The following is a 27701-nucleotide window of genomic DNA, read 5'->3' as shown; positions in this document are numbered from 1 at the left end:
ATGTGTCATGGCAGCGAGTGTTATTTTAACACAGGGAAACTTACATGAGAGAGAGAGAGAGAGAGAGAGAGAGAGAGAGAGAGAGAGAGAGAGAGAGAGAGAGAGAGAGAGAGAGAGAGAGGGTGGGGTGGCGGAGTGGCGGACTCGTTTTAAAACTGAAAGTAAAATATATAAAATTATTCCTTTTTCCGAGAAGCTGAACTCTTTTTTTCTGTTTGCGGGCGTAATTCATATCTATTTCTTCTATATCATAAGAATATTCGAACATCTACAAAACCTTAAAACCTATTCTGACAAAATTTCTGCGTAAATTTTCACCGAAAAATGGGTAACAAATCCGTGAGTATAATCTCTCCGTCTCTTTATTTTCTGGTTACGTTAAAAAGTTCTTCAAATTCTAACAATAGCATAAAAAGTTGAGATTTGCGTTGGAGACAGATTCTTCAAAAAGGAGAAAAAAAAAAAAAAAAAAAAAAAAACAATTAAAAATTGGGTATACCAGAAATTATCTATAGGCGATATTTATTTTATTTTATTATTTTATTTTATTTTTTTTTTTTGGTAAATTTTTACTTGGTTCCCATCTTAACATTTTTCTTTAAAATGACAACCTCAGCAGTTTTTGGGTATGCTGAAAACGAATATCGCATTTAGAATTTCCGCAAACAAGTTGTTTTCTGGCTATTAAGCAGGTACTTTTACACTTTATCGCCGAAAATAGGGACGCCATTTTTTCGCGCACCTGTCATTAAAATCCGATGGAGAAATCAGTATTTTAAACATGGCCGAAGTTAGAAATAAATAACAAAAAATTTAAACTAGATATTACTTTCGAAAAGAACTATAAAAAAAGTAAATAAAGAAAGTGAAAGAAAACATATATTCGTAATTGTTTAATTGAATATGTTTCGATTTAATTAATGAAAACGGGAAAGTTTTTCATGAAACATAAATATATATACATTTTTTTTTATTAAAATCAGAAAATGAAAAAGACATTATTATTAAAAACAGAAAATAAAAATGACATATTCATAATTGTCTAAACTGGGCACGAGCGCCATTTGAAAACCAAAGAATTTACTGTATAAAAATTTATCAAAATATAATTGTAAAAACATTTATTGAAAAGTTTGCGTAAGAAAATATAATTTTAATAAAATAATTTTGGGCGCTTCTACACTTTATTTAACTGGAAATGCCATTTCATTTCGAGCACCTGTCGATTGGAATCAGAGGTAGATATTAGTATTGTAAACTATGACCGAAGTTAGAAATAAATTTAAAAAAAATAAACTAGATAAACTTCCGGAAAGAACTATGAAAAAAAGTAAAGGGTTTGTATTACTGTACACCTGTACACATAGATTTGAAAAAGTTGTCAAAAAAACAAATATATAACAAATAAATGTTATCAAAGGCAAGATAAATTACTTTTCTACCAAACTGGATATATTTTTCGTGTTTTTATTCAATTTAACATGTTTATTCAGCTCGAAAAGCATACAGTGTTTACCGATGTATTGGAAAATTCAAAATGACGACCGACTCTCTCTTTAACACGGTAAGTTCGGAAAAAGGTGTAATAAATAATAAACTAGACAAAATTCTGTTAGAAATTCGCTCAATATATGTTACCGTGACATAACTTGACATATATTCGGTGTTTTTTTCATAGTATTTTGTCTAGTTTATTATTTATAACACCTTTTCCTGAACTTGAGATATAGTTGTTTTTTTAAGCCACTCCTCTCCTTAAATTATATTTAAAAAATATTAAAATTTATTTTCTTTTGGAGGGGAGGGGTGGGGGCTCTCTAGTTTTCCCCACGTTTAAAGCATTACTGTCTAGCTGCTCTCGTGGGGAGGCAAGTAAAACCATTATTTTTGACACACACACACACTTATGTATAGAGCAAAAATATTAAAAAAAAAAAATAGTAGTTTATTTACTTGCCTCCCCACGAGAGCAGCTAGACTAATGTTTTAAATGTGGGGAAAACTAGAGAGAATCTATCTGAGTTTGTAATAATAATAATAATCAATAAGAAATAAACAGCACAGCTAAAATCTTTATTTGAAATAAGAAAAAATTTACACACGCACGCACGCACACACACACACACACACACACACACACACACACAAAAGGTCATAAACCTGGTCTACTTTTTTCTTAGTCACTTTTATTCTCTAATCACGTGAAATGTATAAATAGATGTGGGAATTTTTTGTTCTATTTTTAGAAAAAATAGAGGGTTTGTATTACTATACACATAGATTCAGAAAAGTTGTCAAAAAAACAAATATATAACAAATAAATGTTATCAAAAGCAAGATAAGTGTCGGGGAAAAGAAATTTAAGAGAAATTAAATTCCTCTGCCACAAACAAAATAATAATAAAAAAAGAAATAACACACACTGACACCTCCTTCTCGTTTAAAATGCGTCGCATTTATTTTTCAACAAAATAAAACAAACAAGCAACAGTACTTAGCTTTCATGTCGAAAATAATAGTGTATCCAACAATTACGAAAATTCATTGAGTAGAACAATTGCCATCGTGTTTTTTGTAAAAACATAAAAGTCTATCACTACAGTCTAAAACAGTACGTCAGCCATCAAAGTAGCGAAAAGGGAAATAAGTATATCCCCTGTATTCGCAATCTCCAAGGTGTTCACATCTAAGGAAAATGCAATCCTACCCAATATTCCGTAAAAATAAATAATTTTCTACTCTTTGAATATTCGTGATTTTTGGATATATTACTATTTTCGACATAACAAGTAAGTACTGTTGTTTTGGTTTAAAACCGTATATTTTTAAAAAATATATTACTATTTTCGACATAACAAGTAAGTACTGTTGTTTTGGTTTAAAACCGTATATTTTTAAAAGATATATTACTATTTTCGACATAACAAGTAAGTACTGTTGTTTTGGTTTAAAACCGTATATTTTTAAAAAATATATTACTATTTTCGACATAACAAGTAAGTACTGTTGTTTTGGTTTAAAACCGTATATTTTTAAAAAATATATTACTATTTTCGACATAACAAGTAAGTACTGTTGTTTTGGTTTAAAACCGTATATTTTTAAAAAATATATTACTATTTTCGACATAACAAGTAAGTACTGTTGTTTTGGTTTAAAACCGTATATTTTTAAAAAATATATTACTATTTTCGACATAACAAGTAAGTACTGTTGTTTTGGTTTAAAACCGTATATTTTTAAAAAATATATTACTATTTTCGACATAACAAGTAAGTACTGTTGTTTTGGTTTAAAACCGTATATTTTTAAAAAATCGGTCTGTCGACTCTGTCTTAACGAGTATCGAAAACTACTAATGATGGATGAAAAAAAAATTGTACATAAAATGAAAAGATTAAATTTTGTTTACAAGTAAGTTTTTAAAAGCACTCATGTCCTTGAAGGCACACGTTAAATAAATAAAAGAAACACATGTTGAAAAGAAGAGAAATGTTTTATTACATTAATGTCACCAATGGAGATCTGTAGAGGACTAGGATATATATATCCTAATCCCGTTACAAAAGAAAATAATGAAACGAATGGAATGAAGGAAACAAAAACTCAATTGCTGGAATAGATAATCGTGTCATTTATTTACTGTTGAAAGAATGAATGTTTTAGATATAACACGTGTTCATATCCGCGCGGGTGTAACCATCGTTTGTTGCGGGACTGGTGGTGTAGAAAGAAAAGGAAATGTGTGTACATCTCACGTTTGTGTCACTATCGTTTGTTCGCGCGTGGGAAGAGAAGTGAGTAATGTAGTGGAAATGGGAATGATAGTCCAGCGTGTAGACAAAGAAAAGGATAGAGGGTTGAACTCAGTTAAACTGCGCACCATGTTAGCAGTCAGCTATGCGAAGGTATTCTCAGGGACAAGTTGTATATCTAGAGAGAGAAAGAGTGAGAATATCAATCCAGTTCATGGAGAGAGAAAGCGTATAAAGTGTACGTACTGTTTGTTAGCTTTTTGTCCCACATAGTAGCAAGTGGCGTGAGGCATGCGCATGCGTGTGCCTGCCTAAAAGGCACGCTGTCGGTCCGTAGACCACCCAGCTCGGAAGCTGGTCCGAAAAGGGCTGGAAACAGCTTGTCTCTTGCTTTTATAGTTGTTTCCAGTGGTCTTTTGCACATGTGTGGATTTCCTTTGAAAGGGGAAGTGACGTTGCCCATGTGTGCGTACGCGTGCGTGTATGTGAGTACATGTGTGTACGTTAGCGTGTGTGTATACACGTGAATGTGAGTGTATATACGCAAACGTGAATATATGTATGTGTGTGGACGTGTGCGCGTATGTTTGTGTGCGTGTATGTATATGACAAGAAATATAGCTTCAGATGTGAACGTGTGTTTTTGTGTGAGATTAGAAAAGGCTCGCGCAGATCTTTGCTACTTGACAGTACGAAAAAGTGGAACGATAAAATTGTCGCCCTAAAAAAAAACAATAGTACAACTTTATTTTAAAACTTTTATTGGAAAAATCAATTCAGGTGACTTGATTATGTTGTAAAGCAGACATGGATTCAATGTTGCCGCCTTCAGCTTCAATAACCACCTTGATACCGCTTCAAAACTCAGAGCATGCCTTTTCCACAAGCGCTGGCAGGAGTTCGATGAATACTTGGCGGATGACGGTGATCAGGCTTGCTTTGGTGTTATGGGAGGTCATGTTGGTGATGTTTTCGGCATATGACTAAATGAAGTAGTCCAGCAGCTTCAGGTCTGGGGAGGAGGGAGCCAGTGAGAGAAGGGTACAAAGTCATAGCACTCCTTCTGAAATCAAGCCTGGATGTCTTTAGATGTGGGCCAGTGCCGAGTCCTTCTGCCACACACAGGGTCTGCCAGTGACCACCTGATTGCACCAAGGGATCACCACACTCTTCAGCACATCCAGATACACTTTGGTGTTGACTTTCAAACTGACTTCGAAGATGTAAGGTGGCATAATGTGGCCCTCACTTGAAACTATGCCAAAGACCATAACTGTGGTCGGAAACTTTGTTTTCATCACCCTGGGCATGTCCCTGTTATTTGTGGCAATCCACTGATACATTTTGAGGGTGCCGACAATGGATCTGTTGTCATAACTTGGATCGGTAGAGAGCATGAGTTGTACAGCAGTGCATCCCGATCTCGCTCGTTGAACATTGTGTCACTTTCAGACATGATAGAAAACTCTTATCGCTCTTAAGATTTGTACACAACTGGCCAACTAGTAGATGGTTTCCAACAACAAAAAAAGAAAACTGCTTTTTATCAAACGGAAATGGAATCATGTTGTCTTTTCTAGGGCAACAATTTTATTGTTCCAACTTGTATTTACCTTCCTTTCATCACAGGAAGATGTCACACAAGATGAGAGAGCGAGGAGAATCACTCAGCGCAACAAGTGCATTATGGGTCCTAAAGTAATTAGCCATAGACGAACTCCTTCTCTTGAAATTTTGCTGGAGTTCAAACAGTCGTTAGCTTACAGATTGACAACTGTTTATGAACTTGATTGCAGGTGGTGCATCCTTTTATACAGAATTTTCTGATTATTCTAGATTGTTCTTATTAAGTTGAAAAAAGAACACTTTCATGTTCTCTTGAAATTCTAGATTGTTCTTAAAATTAATTAAAAAGAACATTTATATATTTTTTATTTAATTTATTATTTATTATGAATTATTTGTTATGCTATGAATTATTATAACACATTATTATTAATTATTATATTATAATTTATTGTTATTATAAAATTAATAATTAATTATTTATTATATTATTAATCATTAAAACACATATATTAATTATTTATTTTATTATTTATATTATTATTTATATTATTATTTATATTATTATTTATTTTATTATTTATATTATTATTTATTTTATTATGAAATTAATAATTAATTATTTATTAATAATAATTATGTTATTAATTATTATAATATGTATAATTTATTATTATTTTATTATTATAAAGTAAATATTTTAATGTTTTATTCATTTTTATAAAAAAATAAAATGTCATAACAATTTTTATAAGGAATATGATATGCTCTCTCATGACACCCCTAAGATTATCACTTAGTCCTCTTCAAAGCCAATTTAAACAAATTTCTATCTAGAACCCTCTTGAACTTAATCTTAACAATTAGTCCATCTCATTAACTCTTATGCTTGAGTGGCATCTGGCCTTGATATATGATGACGATTTAGTAAAAAAAAGGGGGGTAGTCGTATGAAGAAATCCAGATGACTAAAAACAATGCTTCAATCATTGTTGTTGTTGTTTTTTTTTTTTTTGTGTGTATTATAAATAGGGCTATGACAACAGAATATTCCTATCATTGTTTTGACTCTTGAGTATATATCCGACACAGTCACAGTTAACAAACCAAGAACTACATCACTTTATATAAAAGTATATAATATATCAACAGATACACACTGAAAATAATTTGCTGTTGTCCTAGCCCTAATTATAGTATATATCTAAAAAATCAAAATAATGCATTTAAAATAAAAACACTAGTTCGTACTTGCACTCATGTTAATTTTTTTTTTTAATTACAAAAAAAAAATGATTGAGTAGAATATTTGCTATAACTATTTTTTTTACAAAAAAAAAACATTGTTATTATTGATTTGCCATTTTCTAACTTGAAATAGTAAAAGTTAACAACACAAGGGAGATAAGTCAGTTTGTGATATAGAAGAGACTAAACTATATATAAATTTAACTGCATTATTCAATAAATCTTTTTTTTTATATAATTATTTTTGTACTTCATCATTTTTCATAAATTTTGAAATTTTTACTAATTTCAACATGGCCGATGGTGTTATAGTGTTTTTACTTATAATGCATTTTTTAGACATCCACATATAATGCAGAAGCACCTTTTATTTTTCCTTATCTTTAAACTGACCTTGTATCAAACATGTCATTCATAAAAGAAATGTTTCTTTTTTCTTGAATAGGCTAAAATTTCCAATCCTAACGTGAAGTTTTATCGTGATGAAATTGCTCCGCCACCAAACGGTAAGAAAAATTTTATCTTTATTATCAAGTTGGCTATCATTTACATTCACATAAGCCTAAACTCAACTATCAATTTTTTTTAAATGGAAATCATGCCAAACAAGGCATGAAGCCACTTGATGTAAGGAGCTAAGAAAAATGAAATTTATTTTCTTCAAATAATCCTTTATGTATTTTTTATTATTTTTACTGTTTTATATATTTCAAATATTTTATTTATTATTTTTGCAAATAATTTCTCTTTTCATGGAATTGAAAGATGTGACATTTGGAGAATTTTGTGAATTCTGGTCAGTTGATTACAATCGATTATCAAAAAATGATCATTACATACATTGGTGAGTATACTTTTTGTATCATTTCTCTCTTTTTCTAAACATATTTTTATACTGTCTAACAAAGTCTAAAGGCCACACCATGCTAAGATGTAGTAACAGTGCAGAGAGATGGAGAAATAAATAGCCATGGTTTGCATGTGCCTGCTGTAAGGAAATAGTGGCATATGAACCTAGAACCATTTAAATATGAAACGTGGGCAATTATGCAAGCTTAGGCACTGTTGAGAATCTGAAATGGTGGAATAAGAGGGAATAGATTTATTTTTGTTTTGTTTTTTGATGCCATGTCATTTGTGTGTGTTTTGATGGTAAAAAAAGAGAGCTGGACTGCTGCTGCTTATGTGCAGAGCAGACATCTTTGTCATTAGTGAAGACAACAAAATAATCTAGCTTGAGTGTGTGTTCTTTCAACTTAAAATAATGATAATTGCCTAAAATGTAGAAAAATATTATAGCACTTCTGCAGTATGCAGATGGCAGCCATCATTAGGGGGCGATAACTCCAATTTCTTCAAGATCAGATAACACGGCAAATAAGTAACAAACAAGAATATTTTTCTGAACAGAAAACTATTTTAAAACCAAAACATTTATTGTATAAAAATTTATCAAAATATAATTGTAAAAACATTTATTCAAAAGTCTGTGTAAGAAAATATAATTTTAATAAAACAATTTTGTAATGAAAGCAACATTGGATTTTTATAAAGTAAAATTGTTTTTTGTTTTTTTTTTTTTGAACAAATAAATAACTTAAATGAAAAAATTTTCGAATTAAAGCAACTTTGAAGGGTCAACAACAAATAGATAATTTAAATGAAACATTTTTCCGAATTGGATTTTTTTTTTTTTAAACATTTTTTGAATTGAAGTAAAATTGTCTGCTGTTCTTTGAACAAGAAGCACCACCTGGTGACAGTTTCGTGAAGCGCACAAAAAAAGATGGCCACTGTTTGCATACTGCAGAAGTGCCAATATTCTGTGAGGGTCAACTGGACCAAGTTTTATCAGGTTTTGTGGAATTCAGTTCTTTAGTGTTATTGTACTAATTTGGAGAGAAAGTTTTGGCTCATTACTTGAGGAATCTATTTTTTTTATTTTTACAAAAGAGTCAAGGCCACTCGAGGATAAGGATTAATGAGTGTACAGTAGTCAATGGGACTATATTGTAGTAATCGTTTGTAGTGGAAATTTGATAAATTGGATTACTTAAGGAGACGGCTCATCAAGAACTTGTTTACATTGGACTTGAAGACAACTATCTTGTAGTTAGCTGGAAAGCAGAGAAACAGAAGAAAATTCCACAGGCGTGTAGTTCTAAGAAAAACCTTTGTTCATAGAATCTATGTTTAGGTTTAGGTACAGATGAAGAGTGGGGGAAATTATTGATAGTGTTTTCAGTTAGACAAATGTTTTTTATGAAAGTCTGGCAAGATAGATCAGAGCTCACACGATGTATAAGAGAAAGTTGTTTGTGTGTAGCTAGTTAGAAGGGAATTGGCTAAGCAGATAAGAAAGAGGGTGTGGGGAGAGAAAGAGAGAGAGAGAAACAAATAGAGAGAGGTAGAGATATAGAAGTTTTAATAGAAATAGAGGTACGTGCAATTTAATGGCTGATTCTGTAAGGGGGGGGGCATGGTTTTGAGCGCCGGCTAATCATAATAATTTTTAAATTTTCGATTACTTTTTTATTATGTTTTAAAGATTATACTTTAAAGTTTATTTTTCCAAGAAAAAAAGTGTCTGAAATAAAAATATATGGAATAATTTTATCTCAAATCTGAAAAACCCTACATTTCACGTAAAAATTCATTATGACAAAGATCGCGTTTACATTTTACTGGCAAGAAAAATCCAAGTTTTCTGGAATTATTTCCAAGTTAAGTATTAAGTTAAAGTCTTAAGATAATGAATTAATACAATAAATGTACTTAACTTTTGCTAAAAAAGGTAATAATTATCCAAAAATGTGACAGTGGTAGGAACGAGATTTGTTTAGTATGTCAAAAAAAAACTATGGCGGCAAAATTCAAATATCTATGGAAGGACAAAATAGACATAATTTATTTCTGTGTTTAACATTATTTTGGCATACTAAGCGACTTTTTTTTTTCTTTTTTGGAGTTGCAGACCCCCTCCCTTCACTTAAATATTCAGGAAATCAACCAATTTTAATGAAAATATCAGTATTTATTAATTAATGGTCATAGATTATAATGAACCCGTTATGGTGTTCCAGGATATTGATTATACTACTGACAATTTATTCATTAAAAAAAAAAAAACACCATTATTTATTAATACAGAATTACAATTAGTTAAGAAAACAATTTATAATTATTGAAAAAATTATATACTAAAAAAATGCAAACTTACATTTAAATATATCAGAATATCTACATGAAATTTAAAGTTGACAAACACAAACAGACGGGTAGTTGGAGAGAGGAGGAGGGTGGTCAAAACAGACTAGTTTTCTTTTCAGGTTTGTGCATCCATACTTACCGACATGGAACGTTCGTATAATTTTTACCATTTTTTAATAAAATTATTTTTCTGTGTTCCTGTTTTTCAATTTAAATTTTTTTACTTCATTTTCCAAGATTATATGAACATTATCTTACATTGATGATTATACGTTCATGCGTGCAATGAAAATATTAGAATCTTACATATAAAGATTACGTTGAAAATGTAACTGTAAAAAAAAAGTAGAAATATTTTCTGCAATTTTAATTTTTTTGTGTAAAAATATTAAATAAATAATGCTTAATTCAATGATAATATTGGTAGTTCGAGAAATTAATTTTTCGAGTTATATTGATTTCATTAATACGGATTTTAGGGCTTCTTTTCGTAATGTTCCTGTTAAAATTCTTCTTCTTTTTTTTGTTATTGTTACAAATTACGATGTTTTATTTACATAAAAAAAGCAAAAATAAATTCATGTGTTTTTTTTACTACTGAAAACCATAACTTTAGTAAAGGTATTTTTTGTTTCAACAAAATAATACATTTCCACTAAAATTTAAATAAAAATAATTGGTTCATTATATTATTTGATAAATACTGAAAATTTCATTAAAATTGGTTAACTTCTTGATTTTTCGTGAATTTTTAAGTAAAGATAGGGGTCCAAATGTTTATACATTTTGAGCATCGGCATTCATTTTGCACATACCTATAGAAATAGATTACACTTTTACCCTGGGTAATGGCAGAGAGCCCTGCTAGTCTTTCATAAGGGTTATTAAGGTTACAAGTTGGCATTGAACAACACCTTGAGACGATTGGAAATAATGGGTTAAATCACAGCCACCGAGAGTAAGGAAGGCCGATGCACACGGCAGTGTGACGTCATTATCAGATTCAGTTGTAGGTATATGGTTTAGGCTATCAGCAGCAGTTTCCTCTAGTTTTTAGTTTGCTAACATGGTGTATTCTTGCGTTGTTCCAAATTACTGGGGAAATTATCCAAAAGGCCCCAAAGTACATACATTTTCTTTTCCTAAATTTTCTCAATTTGGATATGTACCATTAGAAGGGAAAATTTTTATTCCAACCAAATATAGTAAAGTAAGTAATGTTATTTGTTAATAATTAAATGTGTATTTAATTAGAACTGTATTCAAGTACTTTCATAACGTTTGATAACATTGCTAATATGAATTAAAGAAACGATACTATTTATTGCTGATACAGCATATATTATGTTGATATTTTTAACTGTTTATTTTCTTTCTTTTTAGTCTATCAGGAAGGTTGAAAATTTAATTTGATTTTGTTTTAGTTTTAAAAATTATAAACAAATAATTTTTACATGAGAATAATTGTTAAAATGTCTTTTTAGCAATGAATAAAACCTTTCATTGAGTATTTCCGAATTATTTTGAAGTTCTATATTTTTTCTAAAGTCGATTTGAAAATTATTCACCACGCGACTATTAATGAAATTAGCCATGACTGAGCGTTATATATTAAAATTGATTATTTCTTTTTAAAATTATAAACAGATAATTTTTACATGAGAATAATTGTCAAAAATATTGTTTTTTAAATTTATTTACTTGCTTTCCCACGAGGGCACAATGTGGGAAAATCTAACTCCCCAAAAAGGGACACTCTGGATAGGAACAAAAATAAAATAAAAAGTGTGTCAGTCATGAAGGATTTCTCCTCCACTGACCGAGGACAGAACAAATGAAGTGTAGCATCAGAACAGATACTACACTGTGATTATTATTATATTTAAATATTTGTTTACTGTCTTTTCTTATATTTTAACAATAGTTTACATTATGGTATCAATGTTTTCTTTAATTAGATTTTTTGGTACGTGAACATCATTTTCGGCCTGAGGATGTAATAAAGGAGAAGTCAAGATTCAATGATAAAACGTTGTGAAATAAACACACAAGATGAGAACGTTAGTCCGAATAATTTCTAAAGTTCCAAAAAATAACATTCAACCCATGTGATTTTTCTCTAAATTAAATTAAAAAATATTTCCGCACTAGTAACTTTTATTGTTTGTTTGTATTTAAATTATTTGTTTTATTTCAATTTTTTGTATTTTATCGTTTGTTTTCATTCTAAAAATGATTTATCGTTTGTTTTCACTTTTAAAATTGGTGTTTAATATGTTATTTAATTCTTTGTTTCCTAAATTCATAATTCACTTTTATGAGTATTAAATTGTATATTGCTTTAAAATTACTTAATTTTACATAGATAATATTTATATTTCATATTGAATAAAGTTCAGTTTCAGTATTAATCGAACTGTGTTCCTTTTTCTTTTTAAAAATGTTTTATTGCTCTTTTTCGAATGGCCCTGATATAGTATTGACAGTTTGATAAATCTTACCTACATTGCCTGCTGGCATTTTTTAGTTAACAGGCCTTCTTCTTACTCTCGGTAGCCACGGTTAAATGGTCAATAGTTAAGTAACAAATATACCTGGTGAACCAAGTGCAAGAGATAAAAACAATAGCACTTGAAGTAATGATTAGAATCAATAAGATCTCTTGGTTGGAATGTAGGAGATTGTGGGTGAATGTTTGACATCTGGTAGGATGACCCATCCCTAGCTAGAACAAAAGTAAGTAAAAATGAAAAAAGAAAATTAAGACATTCTTTTCGTGTAAGTATTAAATATCCGGTTTTCTTAGGCATGTCAAATTATCAAATGAGGTCAGTACAACAATAATTTTATTTTTGGTAGACAGACATGATTTTACATTTTTATTTTTTAACTAAAATTTCACTATCTATTTTTACTATTATTTTACATTTTTACTAAAATTTTTACTATTTTTTTTACAATTGCTTTGCATTTTTATTTTTTTTACCAAAATTTTATTACTGTTTTTTAACAATTATTTTACAATTTCTATTTTTTTACCAAAATTTTATTACTGTTTTTTGACAATTATTTTACAATCTTTATTATTTTACCAAAATTTTACTACTATTTTTTTTGACAAGTATTACAATTTATTATTTATAAAAATTTTACGACTGTTTTTTTTTTATAATTATTAAAAAATTTTTATTTTTAACTAAAATGTTATTACTGTTTTTATTGCAATTATTTTACATTTTTATTTTTTACCAAAATTTTACTATTTTTTTTTTACATTTTTAATTTTTTATCAAAATTTTACTGTTTTTATTTTACGATTATTTTACTTTATAATTTTTTACCAATGGCAATCATTTTAAATTTGTATTTTTTTTACGAAAATCTAATAACTGTATTTTTTCTTTACAATAGTGTAGTATTTTTAAGTTTTTACCAATATTTTACTACTGTTTTTTTTTTTTTTAATTTTACAACAGCCCTAATCCTAAGTCTCACATTTTTTACTCTTAAGGTTATTCCCAAATAAAGAAACTGGAAAAAATGACACTTGTGTAGCAATCACAGATGAGGAAATTGAGGTTAGAATTTTTATTCAACTTTTCTTTTTGAAAGATTTCATATTGTATATACTTGTGTACTAAGCATTCTTCTTCTTCTTCTTCTTCTTCTTCTTCTTCTTCTTCTTCATCATCATCATCATTTAACAATGTGGGCTGTACATTGGCCATGGTGACCCAAAATGTTTTTCTTCATTTACATTAGTTTTTATTTTGTACTTAGTCAATCCAAAAATGAAACAACATTTATTGCATGTAAAACATATACAAATTCTCATCTCAAAATATGTGAAAAATAGTGTTTTCATATTACTTAGATTCTTCAGACTATCATTTTTATCTTGAATGTTATTTTCACAGGGTTTCGGTCAATGTAATCTCCAACCTTTTTCAGGCATATCTTGTCAAACTCAGGAATATTTCTATTGAACTCGGGAATCTTTCTGTTGAACTTTGGGATCTTTCTGTTGAACTCTGAAATTTGCACAGAATTTTGAATGAGGCAGCATGTTCTCGTTCCATCAGCCATGACTGGGTAGAAATCCTAAGTAATTCACATTTGTATTTTAAGTGTCACTCACACTGGAGATTGAACCTTCAACCTCCAGATAAGTTTAACTTACAACTGAATTTTAACAAGTACTTTACCCACTATACCACTGGTCCTTGCGGATGTGAAAAAAAACACTCAAGATGAGAACAGTAGTCCGAAGAATACAAATAATACAAATAATAAATCTTCATCTAAAAAATTCAGAAATAACATAAAGTTTTGTTTTTAATTCTTTTTTTTTTTTTTTAGATTTTTAAAAATGATGAAACAATTCTATATCGATATCTTCGTGCTTTTGATATAATGTTGGAATTTTTTGGGATGCAAAGGAAGGGAAACCAATTTGAGCTGCTTCGAAATCCAGATGAAAGACTTCTAAATCTCCGAAAGTAAGTATGAAGAATATCAGAACCTAGTTTTGTTATTAACTAATTAAATAGTTTGGTACTTGTACAGTTTAATCAAGACATTAAAAAATGAAAACATCAAAAAAAGTTACAGTGTACATATCCGTTATGGAATGAAGTTCTCTGAAAAAAAATTTCACTTAATTTGATTGAGTAGTTTTTTCTTTACAGTGAAAAAACAATTTGTTATGATACTGATCAAAAGGTAGCCATGTTTTGATTTTTATGAAGAAAAGCTATGATTTAAAATGGGGAGGGAGTTGTTGGCGCTTATCTCCCCATGGCGTGTTCTAAAAATCCAAACATGGCTACCTTCAGCGTCATAAAAACGTGTTTTTCCACTGTAAAAAAAAAAAATACTCAATCAAATTAAGTGAAATCTTTTTTCAGAGAATGTCAGTCCAAAATGGATACAACTGTTTTCAGAGAACGTCAGTCCAAAACAGATATAACTGTTTTTCGATATTTTCATTTTTTAATGTCTTAATTAAACTGTACAAATACCAATAGTTTGAATGTAAATCATGATAAATGCTGGTTTCAAAATTAAAAAATTATTGCAAGAAAATGTGTTGCATTCAACACTCGACTACACCTCAAAATCATGTTTTATTGAAAGGCTAGTGGGGGAGGGGCGTTGCCTGGTTATAAAATCTGGTCTAAAAAAAAAAAACAGACTTGGGTGCCATGAGCTAGAAATGAAAGCGAAAGCAAAATTTTGTTAGCAAAAGAAAAGAATGCACGATGGACGCAAACTTGCAAAAGTTAAATTTGTAAGCGAACTCATTATTGATTGGACCACGATAACACAGATGTTATGATATTGCAAATTTAGCTTTTTGAAATAAAACAATGAATCAACTGTTCATGCATGTACAATTAATAGTGTGGAAAGCAAGGTTTTTACCTAACCCTCGCCTTCAAACAAAACATTTCTACATAAAATAATTGACAAATTTTTCTGATTTTTTTATATCGCTCTATCTAAGGATACCAGGTTCATGCCACTTTGATGACATACAAACACACACACACACACACACACACACACACACACACACACACACACACACAGATGGCCAAGATTTATATTATAGACTAGCAGGGATGCCCGGCATTGCCTGGGTGTTTGTAGGTGTAAAAGAAAAAAAGAAAATGTTTTGGTTAAGAGGTAGGCTCGAACCCGAAACATTGAGGCTAAGGCGAAAAAAAGTGTGACACATTACCGCAACGCTAAGCGGGCAGAGAAGTAAGAATGGTTGAAATTAAATGTTTAAAAAAGCAGGTGGTTAAACGAACATCAACGTGTAGCTTTCTAGGTCACACATCATGCCATAGTAGTAGAGAAAATGAAATCACAACGCAAATTTTGTAACATAAAATTCGCTCAAATAAAAGATATAGATGAACTCGTTGTGTAAATCGGAGATATTACAATCTAGAAAGTATATAAAAAGTTGTAAGAATTAGTGATTCCCCAGAGAGCCCCCCCCCCTGAAAAAAGCCTTTGCCGGACATACAAAAAAAATGCACCACCCCCACACACACACAAACAAACTACACATTTTCACTTTTATATCTATATTTTTATAAAGTAATAGGGTTCGTGTGTTTCTGTCTGTGTGTACAGCTCTCCATCATCAACGAAATATAAAGGAGGTAAGAGGGTAGATCTCTCCTGGTAGAGAAACATTAGAACCCATTTTAGGATGTTTCTGACATAAGAATCTATGCCTAATTTCTTTATATACTAGTCTACAAACCACCCCCATATCGAATGACTTATGCTCATTTGCATATCGCATTATATTAAATCTCTTTAACTAATTACCTCGACCTTATTACATATTGGAAATATTCTAATCATTTCAACTGTACTATTTACAAAATCTATTTAACATTTAATTATTTAATATATTTTCATTTAATTTTATATTCGATTTATTTCACTTTACGTATATTATCAAAACAATTCATTGGCGAGGAAAGCTTTATGTTTTGGGATTGTATTGAAAATGTAATGGAAATTTCAATTTCGTTCCGTTTTAATCTTTTATATTTTACTTGCCAATATAATTGAAAGAATACAATTCAACTATCGTAATTTTATATAAATAAACAAAAACAAATATTTTAAAATAAAACTTTATTAAAAAAGAAATAATTTTATTTTTAAATGAAAAAAATCAATTTAGTAAAATAATTGTATTAAACACCCCCAGCCTTGTCAGCAAACCTGTAAACCTATAAAAGTTAACATTTCGAATGTACACAGTGATTTTTCGATTTTGTTAGCGCTTGCCGCAATTAAAGACAATTAAAACGGAACTAACTTTATTTCCATTCTATTTTTTAAACAACCCCCAAAACATAACGCTCTCTTCCAGTTATAGCCAATTTTGTTTTAATTAAATAAAACAGGTCAAAATAAACAGATAAGCGCATTTTCTTTTACATTTTTCTTACAACCATTGTCATTTAACCAACTGCAGGATATCGTTACTTTTGTGGGGTTGTTTTGAAAATGGCACGGAGATTATAATTTCGTTCTAATTTAATCTTTCTGGTCGAGCCTATTTCGAAAGCCTGTCTTATCATAGATTTGAACTACAAATAATTTATTACATTTTGATTATTACTATCTTAAGACTTAAAGCTTATATTTATTTCATTTTTCTATTTATATATTGAATTAGTTATTTCCAGTCTTATTTAAACTTAGTGCTTTCTTTAAACCGGATGAACCTTTTATAAAAATATGAGTTTAACGTAAAGAACACGAACAAGGTTTTATTCAACTGAATTTCTTCCAGTTTACTAACAAAATATATAAATTTAAAAGAGATATAAATAATAAAATAAAAAGGTTATGTAATTTAAAAGAAATACACGTACTCACAAAAGCAGAACTTTTTTTACACATTTTTTTCTTTAAAACCATAACAATGAGACTAACAATTACCTAGATCTTAGTAATTATTTGTTTTAATAGAACTGTTTTAATTGTACTGTTTACTTAGTTAACCTAAGTTGGTATTACATTTATTTTACATTTACTTTTTTTTTTAATTATTACTTTTAGACTGTGACGTTTACACCCGGAAGTAATGAGTCACACGTAGGTCGCTTTTATTCATTCCTTTTGGTCAAGATCAAAGTGTAGTATCTGTTCTTCAGATGCTGCACTTCATTTTCTTGTTCTCTTTCGGTGGAGGAGAAATCCTTCACGACTGAGACAATTTTTATTTTTGTACCTTTTCTCCACGTTAAAAAACGACCCTGGTGTCTAACTCTGTCCCGTGGGGAGGCATAGTAAATAGGTACAATATAATTGTTTATAATTGTACTATTCAGAAATATTATTTATAGTTCGTCCATTTCAGTTAGTATACATTTCCTTTACGCTTAATTAATTTACAATCATTAATATCGTTAAACAATTCCGTTTAAACCCGAAATTATGCCACCCAAACGAAGTAGAAACGAAAGTGAGGAAGAAAGAATGGAAAGATTGGAAGCTAATAGACTAAGAGTTGCTGCAATTCGCTCCAATGAAAACAATTCAGATAGAGAAAGACGTCTAGAACTTAACAGGATACGTCAAAGAGAAAGGAGAGCAAGACTGTCAGATTTGGAAAGAGAAACCCAACGTGAAGCTGACAGAACTAGACATGCTGTAAGGCGGTTAAATTCATCACAAGATGAAATTCAAGAAAGGCAAAGATATGCACTGGAAAGAGAAGCAATATTACGATCGAATGAATTATATGAGGTAAGTAGACGTACACAAGGTCAGTTGAGAGTGGCTCAACGACATCAGAATGAATCGGAAACCCAACGAAGCTTTCGCCTATACCAAGGGCAACAACGAGAGGCTGCATGGAGAGAGAGTATGACTTTGCCCCAGCAATTGACAGAAAACGAGGCAGCTAGACAACGAATGACTGCTTTGAGACACCATGAAATAGAACACTGCAATAGAAAAGGATTGCTCTACAACAAAAATGACTCTCTCACTACAGCTGATATAGGAAAAATGGACAAAGTATGTCAACATTGCTCAGCTGTAAAATTTAAAGGAGAAACCCCTGGTTGTTGTTGTTCTTCTGGCAAAGTTGTGCTTGATAGCTTTCCACCACTGCCTCAGTTGCTTCAAGATTTGCTCTCCGGCAATGGTCCCATCTCTAAAGATTTTCTGCAAAATCTACGCAGTTATAACAATTGTTTTGCAATGACATCATTTGGTCACAAAATTGCGTCAGTACATGGGTGGAATCCTTCTTTTAGAATTCGAGGCCAGGTTTACCACCAGATTGGGAGTCTTTTACCACCTGAAGATGAAACAGCAAAGTTTATTCAAGTCTACTTCTTGGATAGTCTGGAAGAGGAACTACATAATCGGGGACGTGACAGTAGACTCAATAGAGACATTCTCCAAAGTCTGACTGAATTTTTACATGAGAACAACAGCTTTATTTGTCAGCTGAAAACAACAAAGGAGAGGATTGAAGAAGAACACTTGGTAGAACATAAAGTTGTCATAAGGGAAGACCGAAGGCCGCAAGAAGAGCATCCACAGCGATTCAATGCTCCAACAACAACGTATGAGATTGGAATATTAATGGAGAATGAACCAACAGCTAACCGGGATATTGTCTTGCGTTTTAGAAATGATACATTAAAATGGATCTCCGAACTACATCCCCTCTACGATACTTTAATGTACCCGTTAATGTACCCCTATGGTTCTCCATCTTACAACATCTACATGAAGGCATCCAATGGGCGAAAAGTTACCCAACAGCAATTTTATTCGTACCATTTAATGACTCGGCCTGGAAACTATTTTCTCTGGTACCGAAGGCTATTTCAACAATGGCTGGTGGATGTGTACTGCAAGATTGAAACAGAACGTTTACAGTTCCTGAGGCGTGAGCAACAGACCCTGAGAGCTGACAATTATAGCAACTTGAGAGATTCAATTCTTAGGGAGGATGGGAATCCAGAACAGTTTGGTCAACGAGTTGTACTTCCGGCAACTTATACAGGAGGCCCTCGATACATGTTTGAGCGTCAAAGTGATGCCATGGCATATGTTCGGCGAATGGGCCGAGCCGACCTCTTCATCACGTTCACAACAAATCCAAAGTGGACAGAAATTACAGAAAATTGTCTTCAAGGGCAAGACCCTCAGGATCGTCCAGATATTGTTGCCAGGATTTTCAGGCAGAAGCTAAAAAAGTTACTTGAATTTATTAAAAAGGGAGGATTTGGCAGGTTGAGGGCTTTCCTGTACAGTATTGAATATCAAAAAAGAGGACTGCCGCATGCACACATCCTCACCTGGCAGGCCCCAGAGGACAAACTTCTACCAGAAAAAATGTATCTCTGCATAACTGCAGAGATCCCTGACAAAGAGGAAGATCCTGATCTTCATGCTAAAGTGATGGCACATATGGTGCATGGACCTTGTGGACCATTTAATCCAAATTGTCCATGTATGATTGACAACAAATGTTCCAAAAAATACCCAAAAGAATTTCTTCAGTGTACCGAGCAAGGCCAAGACTCTTACCCCAAGTACAGGCAAAGAAAACCAGAAGATGGAGGCCAGACTGGTACAATAAGGATGAAGAGAAATGGTCGGTATGTTAATCAAGAAATAACAAACCAGTGGATTGTTCCGTATAACAAGGTCCTCCTTCAGCAGTTCAACGCTCACATTAACGTAGAAATTTGCAGCTCGATCCAAAGCATCAAATATGTCCTCAAATACGTGAATAAAGGATGTGATCAAGCAGTGTTTGAACTACAAAGAACTGATGGAGCAGCTAACCAACAAGGCCAAGTACAAAGTCACATTGTGGATGAGATCCAGCAGTTCCAGAATGCAAGGTATGTCGGCAGTTCAGAGGCGGCTTGGAGGATATTGGAACATCCCATCCATGAACATTTCCCCCCAATTGTACAACTTTCTGTTCATCTTGAAAATGGGCAGCGTGTCATGTTCTCAGCTGATACTGCTCTGGAACGAGCCCAAGGTCCACCGCCTGCCACAACTTTGACAGCATTTTTTCAACTCTGCCATGAGGATGACTTTGCAAGGGGTCTCAAATATGTTTGAAGTCCCTGAGTTTTACACTTGGAACAAATCGACAAAGAAATGGATGAGAAGAATGCGTGGGGTACAAGTTGAAGGTACTGAAAATGATGATGTATGGAAGGCACCATGCATTGGGAGAATCTACACGATTAGTCCAAAAGCAGGGGAGTGTTATTTCTTACGCCTGTTGCTCAATGAGGTTGCTGGTCCAACTTCATTTCAAAATTTGCGAGCATACAATGGTCAGGTGTTTGAAACATACAGAGCAGCGTGCCTTGCTCGAGGCCTTCTAGAAAATGACCATCACTTGCATCAAGCAGTAGGAGAGGCAAGTGCCACTCAATCACCTTCAAATTTGCGAAGCCTATTTGTGATAATTTTAACAGCCTGTGAGCCAAGAAATCCTCTTGAGATCTGGATGGCTTTTCGTGATGTAATATCTGAAGACATTCTTCACAGATACAGGCAAGAAGTTAACAATCCAGAAGCAGATTTTAATGAGGACATCTACAATAAAACTCTTTGTCTAATTGAAGAAAAAGTTCTCCTTATGTGCGGTCAACCATTGGCAAGCTATGGATTACCTGCACCAACGCAAGGGAGAGATGAAAGACTCGCGAGAGAGTATCAACGTGAAGTTACTTATAATCTTGAAGAACTTTCCCTACAAGCAGAAAATATGCAAGAAAAATTGACCGATTCTCAAAGAGAAGTTTACAATTCATTCATGGCAATGTTGGAAGCACAAGGTGAAATGAACAAAAACATGATGTTTCTTGATGCTCCAGGTGGTACGGGCAAGACTTTTGTAATCAATTTGATCCTTGCAAAGATTAGATCCATGAGAAAGATTGTGCTTGCAACAGCATTCAGTGGCATTGCTGCTACTCTACTACAAGGTGGCCGCACTCTTCACAGCACTTTTAAAGTACCCTTGGATACTCATCGAATGGATCAGCCAGTTTGCAAAATTACTGGTAACTCAGCCTTGGCAAATGTAATTAGAGACACCTCTGCAATCATTGTAGACGAAGCCCCAATGACGCACAAGAGTGCTTATGAAGCAATTGACCGAACACTGCAAGACATCACAGGAAACAAGAATCCCATGGGTGGCATTCCAACCTTATTTTGCGGTGATTTCCGTCAAATCCTCCCAGTGGTTAAAAATGGCACAAGGGCTAACATTGTCAATGCAAGTTTGAAACAATCCTATCTCTGGAGGCACGTTATAGTAAAGAGACTGACTACTAATATGAGAGCCTATATCTCTGATAACACAGCTGCAGCAGACTTCTCAAAATTGCTTCTCCAAATCGGTAATGGTCAGTTTCCTATCACTTCTTCACCTGACACAATTAAGATTCCAACTGCGCTTGGTAAATGTGTCGGTAATCAGAAGCAACTGAAAGACAAAGTGTACCCAGACCTGCAAAACAATGGAAAATCACCGGATTGGCTTGCTGAGAGGGCTATTATTTCGCCATTAAACAGCAATGTGAATCATTTGAACAATTCAATAATGGATGAATTTCCAGGAGACACAAAGCAATACAAGTCAGTTGATTCGGCTACTAATGAATATGAAGCTGTTCACTACCCTGTGGAGTTTTTAAACTCTTTGGAGATATCTGGAATGCCTCCACACATTTTAAATCTCAAAATTGGATCGCCAATCATGATTCCTTGATCCTTGGAACCGCCAAAAACAACAAACGGAACCAGATGTGTTATCACCAGATTGCACACCAATGTACTTGAGGCCACCATTTCCTGTGGTCCCTACAAAGGTGAAACCGTTCTACTGCCAAGGATGCCCTTAGTTCCATCGGACTCAGAACTTCCATTTAAATTCCGGAGACTCCAATTTCCTGTGAAGGTGTGTTTTGCAATGAGCATAAACAAAAGTCAAGGTCAGACATTTAACACCATTGGCGTAGACTTGACATCAGACTGCTTCAGTCACGGTATGTTCTACGTCTCCATCAGCCGGACAGGAAGTTCAGAAAAACTCTACATTCTGGCTCCAAATCAAAGCAGCAGAAATGTAGTTTACCCTGAGGCTCTTCAGTGAAAAGTTCGAGAAATGGATATGAGGAAAAACTGACATGATCTGATTGTGGTAAGTTTTTAGTATTGAATGTGCAAGATAAAATTTAAGCAAGAGTTGAAAATTACTTCAATGAAAAATTTACTATGTAACATCAAGTAACCTTCCTTTTTGATGAAAATGTTTTGTGAAGTTCCTGATTGAATTTCAGTCACTACAAGAGGTAGTTAAAATGTTAATCACCTTATGCAATCGTTGCTCTTACAACATCAACTTACTGGAAAGGTGCCCACAGATTTTGGTACCCGAGTGCGCAACAAAGCTCCGTGCGAAGCACGGGTATCTTTGCTAGTTATCTATAATTTTTCATGACCAAGCAATATATTTAGGGAATTAATTTCTATTTCAGTCACATGAATTCTTTAGAATTGAAAACAAAATATGCATTCAGCTGGATTATTTGTCTTTCTTTTTCCCTACGCTGATTCTATTGAAATAAAAAAAAGCAATACTGGAAAGCAATAAACAAATCAGACAATCCTTAATGAATTTGGAAAGAAATTCTCCATTCTAAATAAAAACTCAACAGTAAATGTCTTTATTTCTTTAGGCTACCAGGGAGAATTATATAATTACAATTACGTAATTAAAACAAAATAAATTGGTTTCAATTATTAAAATAATTGGTTTCCCGACAAAGGAAGGATTGGACCTAGTAATTCACTCCTGTTCATCCGTTTGTCAGTTCGTTTGTTCACAATTTTTTCAATAACCACGCCTTGCATTTTTAAAAAAATTTACACAAACATTAGTCATGGTTAAAGTAAATTTTTGCCAGAATGTATTTTCCGGGATAACTATGGTGCCCCCCTAGGAGCCATTATAGGGTTAAAATTTTGCACAAACATTAGTCATAGAGAGGGGACTCTGCATGCTCAGGGTTATTTTTTATTGATAATGTTTACCCATTCATTTACTTATTTTTTTATTATTGCTTATGTTTGAATTAATGTTCTGCAACATTATGCAAATCATAAATCTATGACGCAAATCATAAATCTATGACGCAAATCATAAATCTATGACGCAAATCATAAATCTATCACACAAATCATAAATCTATCACGCAAATCATAAATCAAAGTCATGTCAAAGTTATATTAATTCCGTTAAAGCACTATTGGCCAAGCTCCGTTTTTCCCATTTCTTTCTTTTTTTTACAAAGAAGTCACCATTTATCAAAGCCCGATAACCACTTGAAGATAAGAGTTAATGAATGTAAGGTGGTAGTTTAGTAATCATTAATGGTGTAGATTGTGTAGAATTTTTATTATTTAAGGGAATGGCTCAACAAGAACTTGTTTACATTGGACTTGAAGTTATTGTAATCAGCCAGGTACAGGTCAATGGAACATTGTTCCACAAGCAGGCAATTCTAAAAACGAAGCTTTGTTCATAGAATCTGCATTTTGAATTAGGCACAAATAGAGAATGGGGAAAATGGTTGATAGTGGTTGTAGCTAGTTGAGTATTTTTTTGTGAAAGTTTGGTACAATATTGCATCCCTGTGCTTGTTGTACAAATATTTTCATGAAATGTGCTCTGATAAACTCATAGCACTTGTACCCCTTCAATGTAGATACTCCTAACTTGACGAGCAGTAAAATCCTGCCCCTTCACTGTTGAGAACCCTAGATGCCAGAAAGCCTTCTACGCTAATATTTTCCTCTCTCAGACTGCTAGATTTTGGAATTCCCTCTTTGTTTTCTGCTTCCTTGACTGTACTAATCTGCAGAAATTTTGACAAGCTTCTGGGTTTGACCTTTACTCCTGATCTGAAATGGAACACGTACATCAAGTCTGTTGCCAAGGTCGCTGGAAAGATGGTGGGATCATTCTACCGCTCTAGAAGATATCTCACTACTGATGCAATTCTCTATCTATATAAAAGCCAAGTACGTCCAAGGATGGAATACTGCCGCCATAACTGGACAGGAGCTGCTAAAAACAGCCTATCCTTCCTTGACAGAGTACAAAATCGACTTCGTGGCTTAGTGGGAGATGCCCTTTTCTCTACCCTGCAACCTCTCTCCCACAGAAGAGACGTTGTGAGCCTATCCTTGTTTTATCGTTATTTCCATGGCTAGTGCTCATCTGAATTTCAATCTCTGGTCCCCTCTTGCCAGTCTTTTATGAAAAACACCCGTCTAGCTGAATCCACTGTGAAAAATTTCCCCCACTCTTTATCTGTGCCTAAATCAAAATTTGGATTCCATGAACAAAGCTTCTTTCTTAGAACTGCATGCCTGTGGAACTCTGTTCCGTCTGCCTGCTTCCCACCTGACTACAACTTGGATGTCTTCAAGTCCAACGTTAACAAATTCCTAATGAACCGCCCCCTTAAGTAAACACTTTCAAATCTCCACACTAACGTACTGTACTTGCAATAACCCTTGTCCCTCAGTGGCTTCCAGGCCTTGATAAATGGTGACCACTGTGTAAAAAAAAACAAAAAAAAAAAACAGAGGTCTGTTGCTCGTTGGGGAATTTTTATTGCAGCTTTCTGTCTAACAAGATCAAAGATGTGCCAAGTGTGTTCCCTAACCCCATAAAATAGTATTCGTCCCTTTTGTTGAAGGTATGTCTTCCTTTGTCTGGCAAGAAACAAAGATGTTTATTCTATTCCTCACTTGTTCTGATATTAAGTTGTTTTGTGACCTTTTGAAAACCAGCCGATCACACATAAATACATGTATGAAGAACAGACACACATTCAATAAGACACTTGTACACGTGTATACATGTAAAAAATATATACACATACAGGAATACAACACTATTTCTTAAAAAAGTCAAATAGGTAATTTGGTAGAACGTTAGACTAAAGGTTTCAGTTTCAATTTTCGATCACAGCATCCGCTTTATTTGTTGGGAATTTATTATTTACTATTAATGCAATATTCTCTATTTTTAAAGTATTTAAGATCTTTGATAATTCAAAATAAGAAAAAAGTGATGGGACGATTCCAATATTTTTCCCGATTCTGATACAATTACTGATTCCAATTTTTTATAAATCTCTTTATATTTAAGTATAGGTATTATTTTTCCTGATTACAATAAAAGCACATGATAAATGCAATATTTTGGAGTCATAATGGGGTATATTCCCGCAAATTTGGAGATTCTATTTATAAACGCTGCTGCTAGGAACTGACGAATCAAATTAATTCACGTTCTGCTATCAACCAATCAGAAACCAGAATTGCTTGATTAAAATTAAACCTTTTTAACAACATTGCATATGTTTTCTTTGTGTCAACAACAAGAAGGATCTTTTGCTCTTTAGCTGTGAAATTATAAAGTCTGGAACCTGTACAGAACAGCTGCCTACTGAGAATTCGTCATCTCGAGGACTCCGGAAAACTCTTCAGAAACTAAACATGGCTTTGAACTCAAGCGATTATGGACCCGGCGTGAGACTTTACTCCGATGGATCAGAATCAAAATTCAAATCGTGGCAAGTGAAATTTTTAGGATATTTAGGAATCCAAAAGTTGCATAAAGAAATTCAGGCACAACCTGAAACAGAAACGACCCCTACTTTATTGAAAAGAACACAACTGTCTTTGCTAAATTAATACAGTGCTTAGATGGCCAAAGTCTATTACTGGTAATGAGAGAAGCCCTGGACAATAGCTGCAAAGCATTGAACATATTTAGAAAGCATTATTTGTTTATAATGTTTTTAGAAATGTTAAAGAGTGACTCAGCGCTCGATCATAACATAGAAAACGCCATTTTGTTTGTGCACTGGGTATATATTGGTAAACCTAGTAATTAATATTTATTATGCATCATATTTTGTATTTTATAGAAATATTTATTATGCATCATATTTTGTATTTTATAGAAATACTTATTATGCATCATATTTTATTGTATTTTATAGATATATTTATTATGCATCATATTTTATTGTATTTTATAGATATATTTATTATGCATCATATTTTATTATATTTTATAGAAATATTTATTATGCATCATATTTTATTGTATTTTATAGATATATTTATTATGCATCATATTTTATTGTATTTTATAGATATATTTATTATACAGCATATTTTATGATATTTTATAGATATATTTATTATGCATCATATTTTATGATATTTTATAGATATATTTATTATGCATCATATTTTATGATATTTTATAGATATATTTATTATGCATCATATTTTATTATATTTTATAGAAATATTTATTATACATCATATTTTATTGTATTTTATAGAAATATTTATTATGCTTCATATTTTATTGTATTTTATAGAAATATTTATTATACATCATATTTTATGGTATTTTATAGAAATATTTATTATACATCATATTTTATGGTATTTTATAGAAATATTTATTATGCATTATATTTTATGATATTTTATAGATATATTTATTATGCATCATATTTTATTGTATTTTATAGAAATATTTATTATACATCATATTTTATTATATTTTATAGAAATATTTATTATGCATCATATTTTATTGTATTTTATAGAAATATTTATTATGCATCATATTTTATTGTATTTTATAGAAATATTTATTATGCATTATATTTTATTATATTTTATAGAAATATTTATTATGCATCATATTTTATTGTATTTTATAGAAATATTTATTATACATCATATTTTATTGTATTTTATAGAAATATTTATCATGCTTCATATTTTATTGTATTTTATAGAAATATTTATTATACATCATATTTTATTGTATTTTATAGATATATTTATTATGCATCATATTTTATTATATTTTATAGAAATATTTATTATGCATCATATTTTATTGTATTTTCCAGGCATAGCAAACACTACATGAAAATAACACGTATGATAAAATCTTTTCGGTTAATGGGAATGGATGATATTATTGAGAATTGGTTGCAATTCCTTCTGCAACTCATCGAAGAGGGTCCATTGGACAATGCATCTGGAAGTTATCATCAATATTGGATGAAGGCTTAAACAACATACAAGTAAAATTCTTCTGAAGAATTTCAGTGCAAACAAAACAAAAGAATATTTTATGGATGAATGATTACAATGCTTCCAGCCATTCAACTTCTTACATTTTTATTATAAATTTTTTTTTTTTGTCTACCTAAGAAATACTGTTTGGATGGATTATTACGGTATTTCTAGTCTGTCTATTTCTAAATATTT

The 27701-nt window shown here is 31.9% G+C and overlaps 2 protein-coding genes across 2 annotated transcripts in view; one reads left to right on the top strand and one right to left on the bottom strand.

Moving 5' to 3' along the window:
• The window catches only part of LOC145265470 (DDB1- and CUL4-associated factor 17-like), a 237642-nt gene that overhangs the window by 97008 nt on the left and 112933 nt on the right, over positions 1 to 27701 (bottom strand). The window lies entirely within an intron of this gene.
• LOC145265469 (opioid growth factor receptor-like protein 1) lies at positions 89 to 27701 on the top strand. Its single transcript, XM_080121334.1, has 6 exons — positions 89 to 339; positions 7015 to 7075; positions 7335 to 7413; positions 13291 to 13357; positions 14139 to 14278; positions 27338 to 27701. The coding sequence occupies exons 1-6, from the start codon at positions 325 to 327 to the stop codon at positions 27501 to 27503; spliced, it is 528 nt and encodes a 175-aa protein (XP_079977460.1). The 5' UTR covers positions 89 to 324; the 3' UTR covers positions 27504 to 27701.

Source organism: Euprymna scolopes, chromosome 40 (assembly GCF_053919585.1).
Source record: "Euprymna scolopes isolate OS-2025 chromosome 40, ASM5391958v1, whole genome shotgun sequence".
Classification (NCBI taxonomy): domain Eukaryota; kingdom Metazoa; phylum Mollusca; class Cephalopoda; order Sepiida; family Sepiolidae; genus Euprymna; species Euprymna scolopes.
This window is presented reverse-complemented; position numbering and strand designations above follow the sequence as displayed.

Excerpts from the sequence above, each read along its gene's own strand:
- LOC145265469 (XM_080121334.1), top strand. Across the intron at positions 7,414-13,290 it reads AATGATCATTACATACATTG|GTTATTCCCAAATAAAGAAA; the intron begins GTGAGTATACTT and ends TTTACTCTTAAG. Across the intron at positions 14,279-27,337 it reads AGACTTCTAAATCTCCGAAA|GCATAGCAAACACTACATGA; the intron begins GTAAGTATGAAG and ends TGTATTTTCCAG.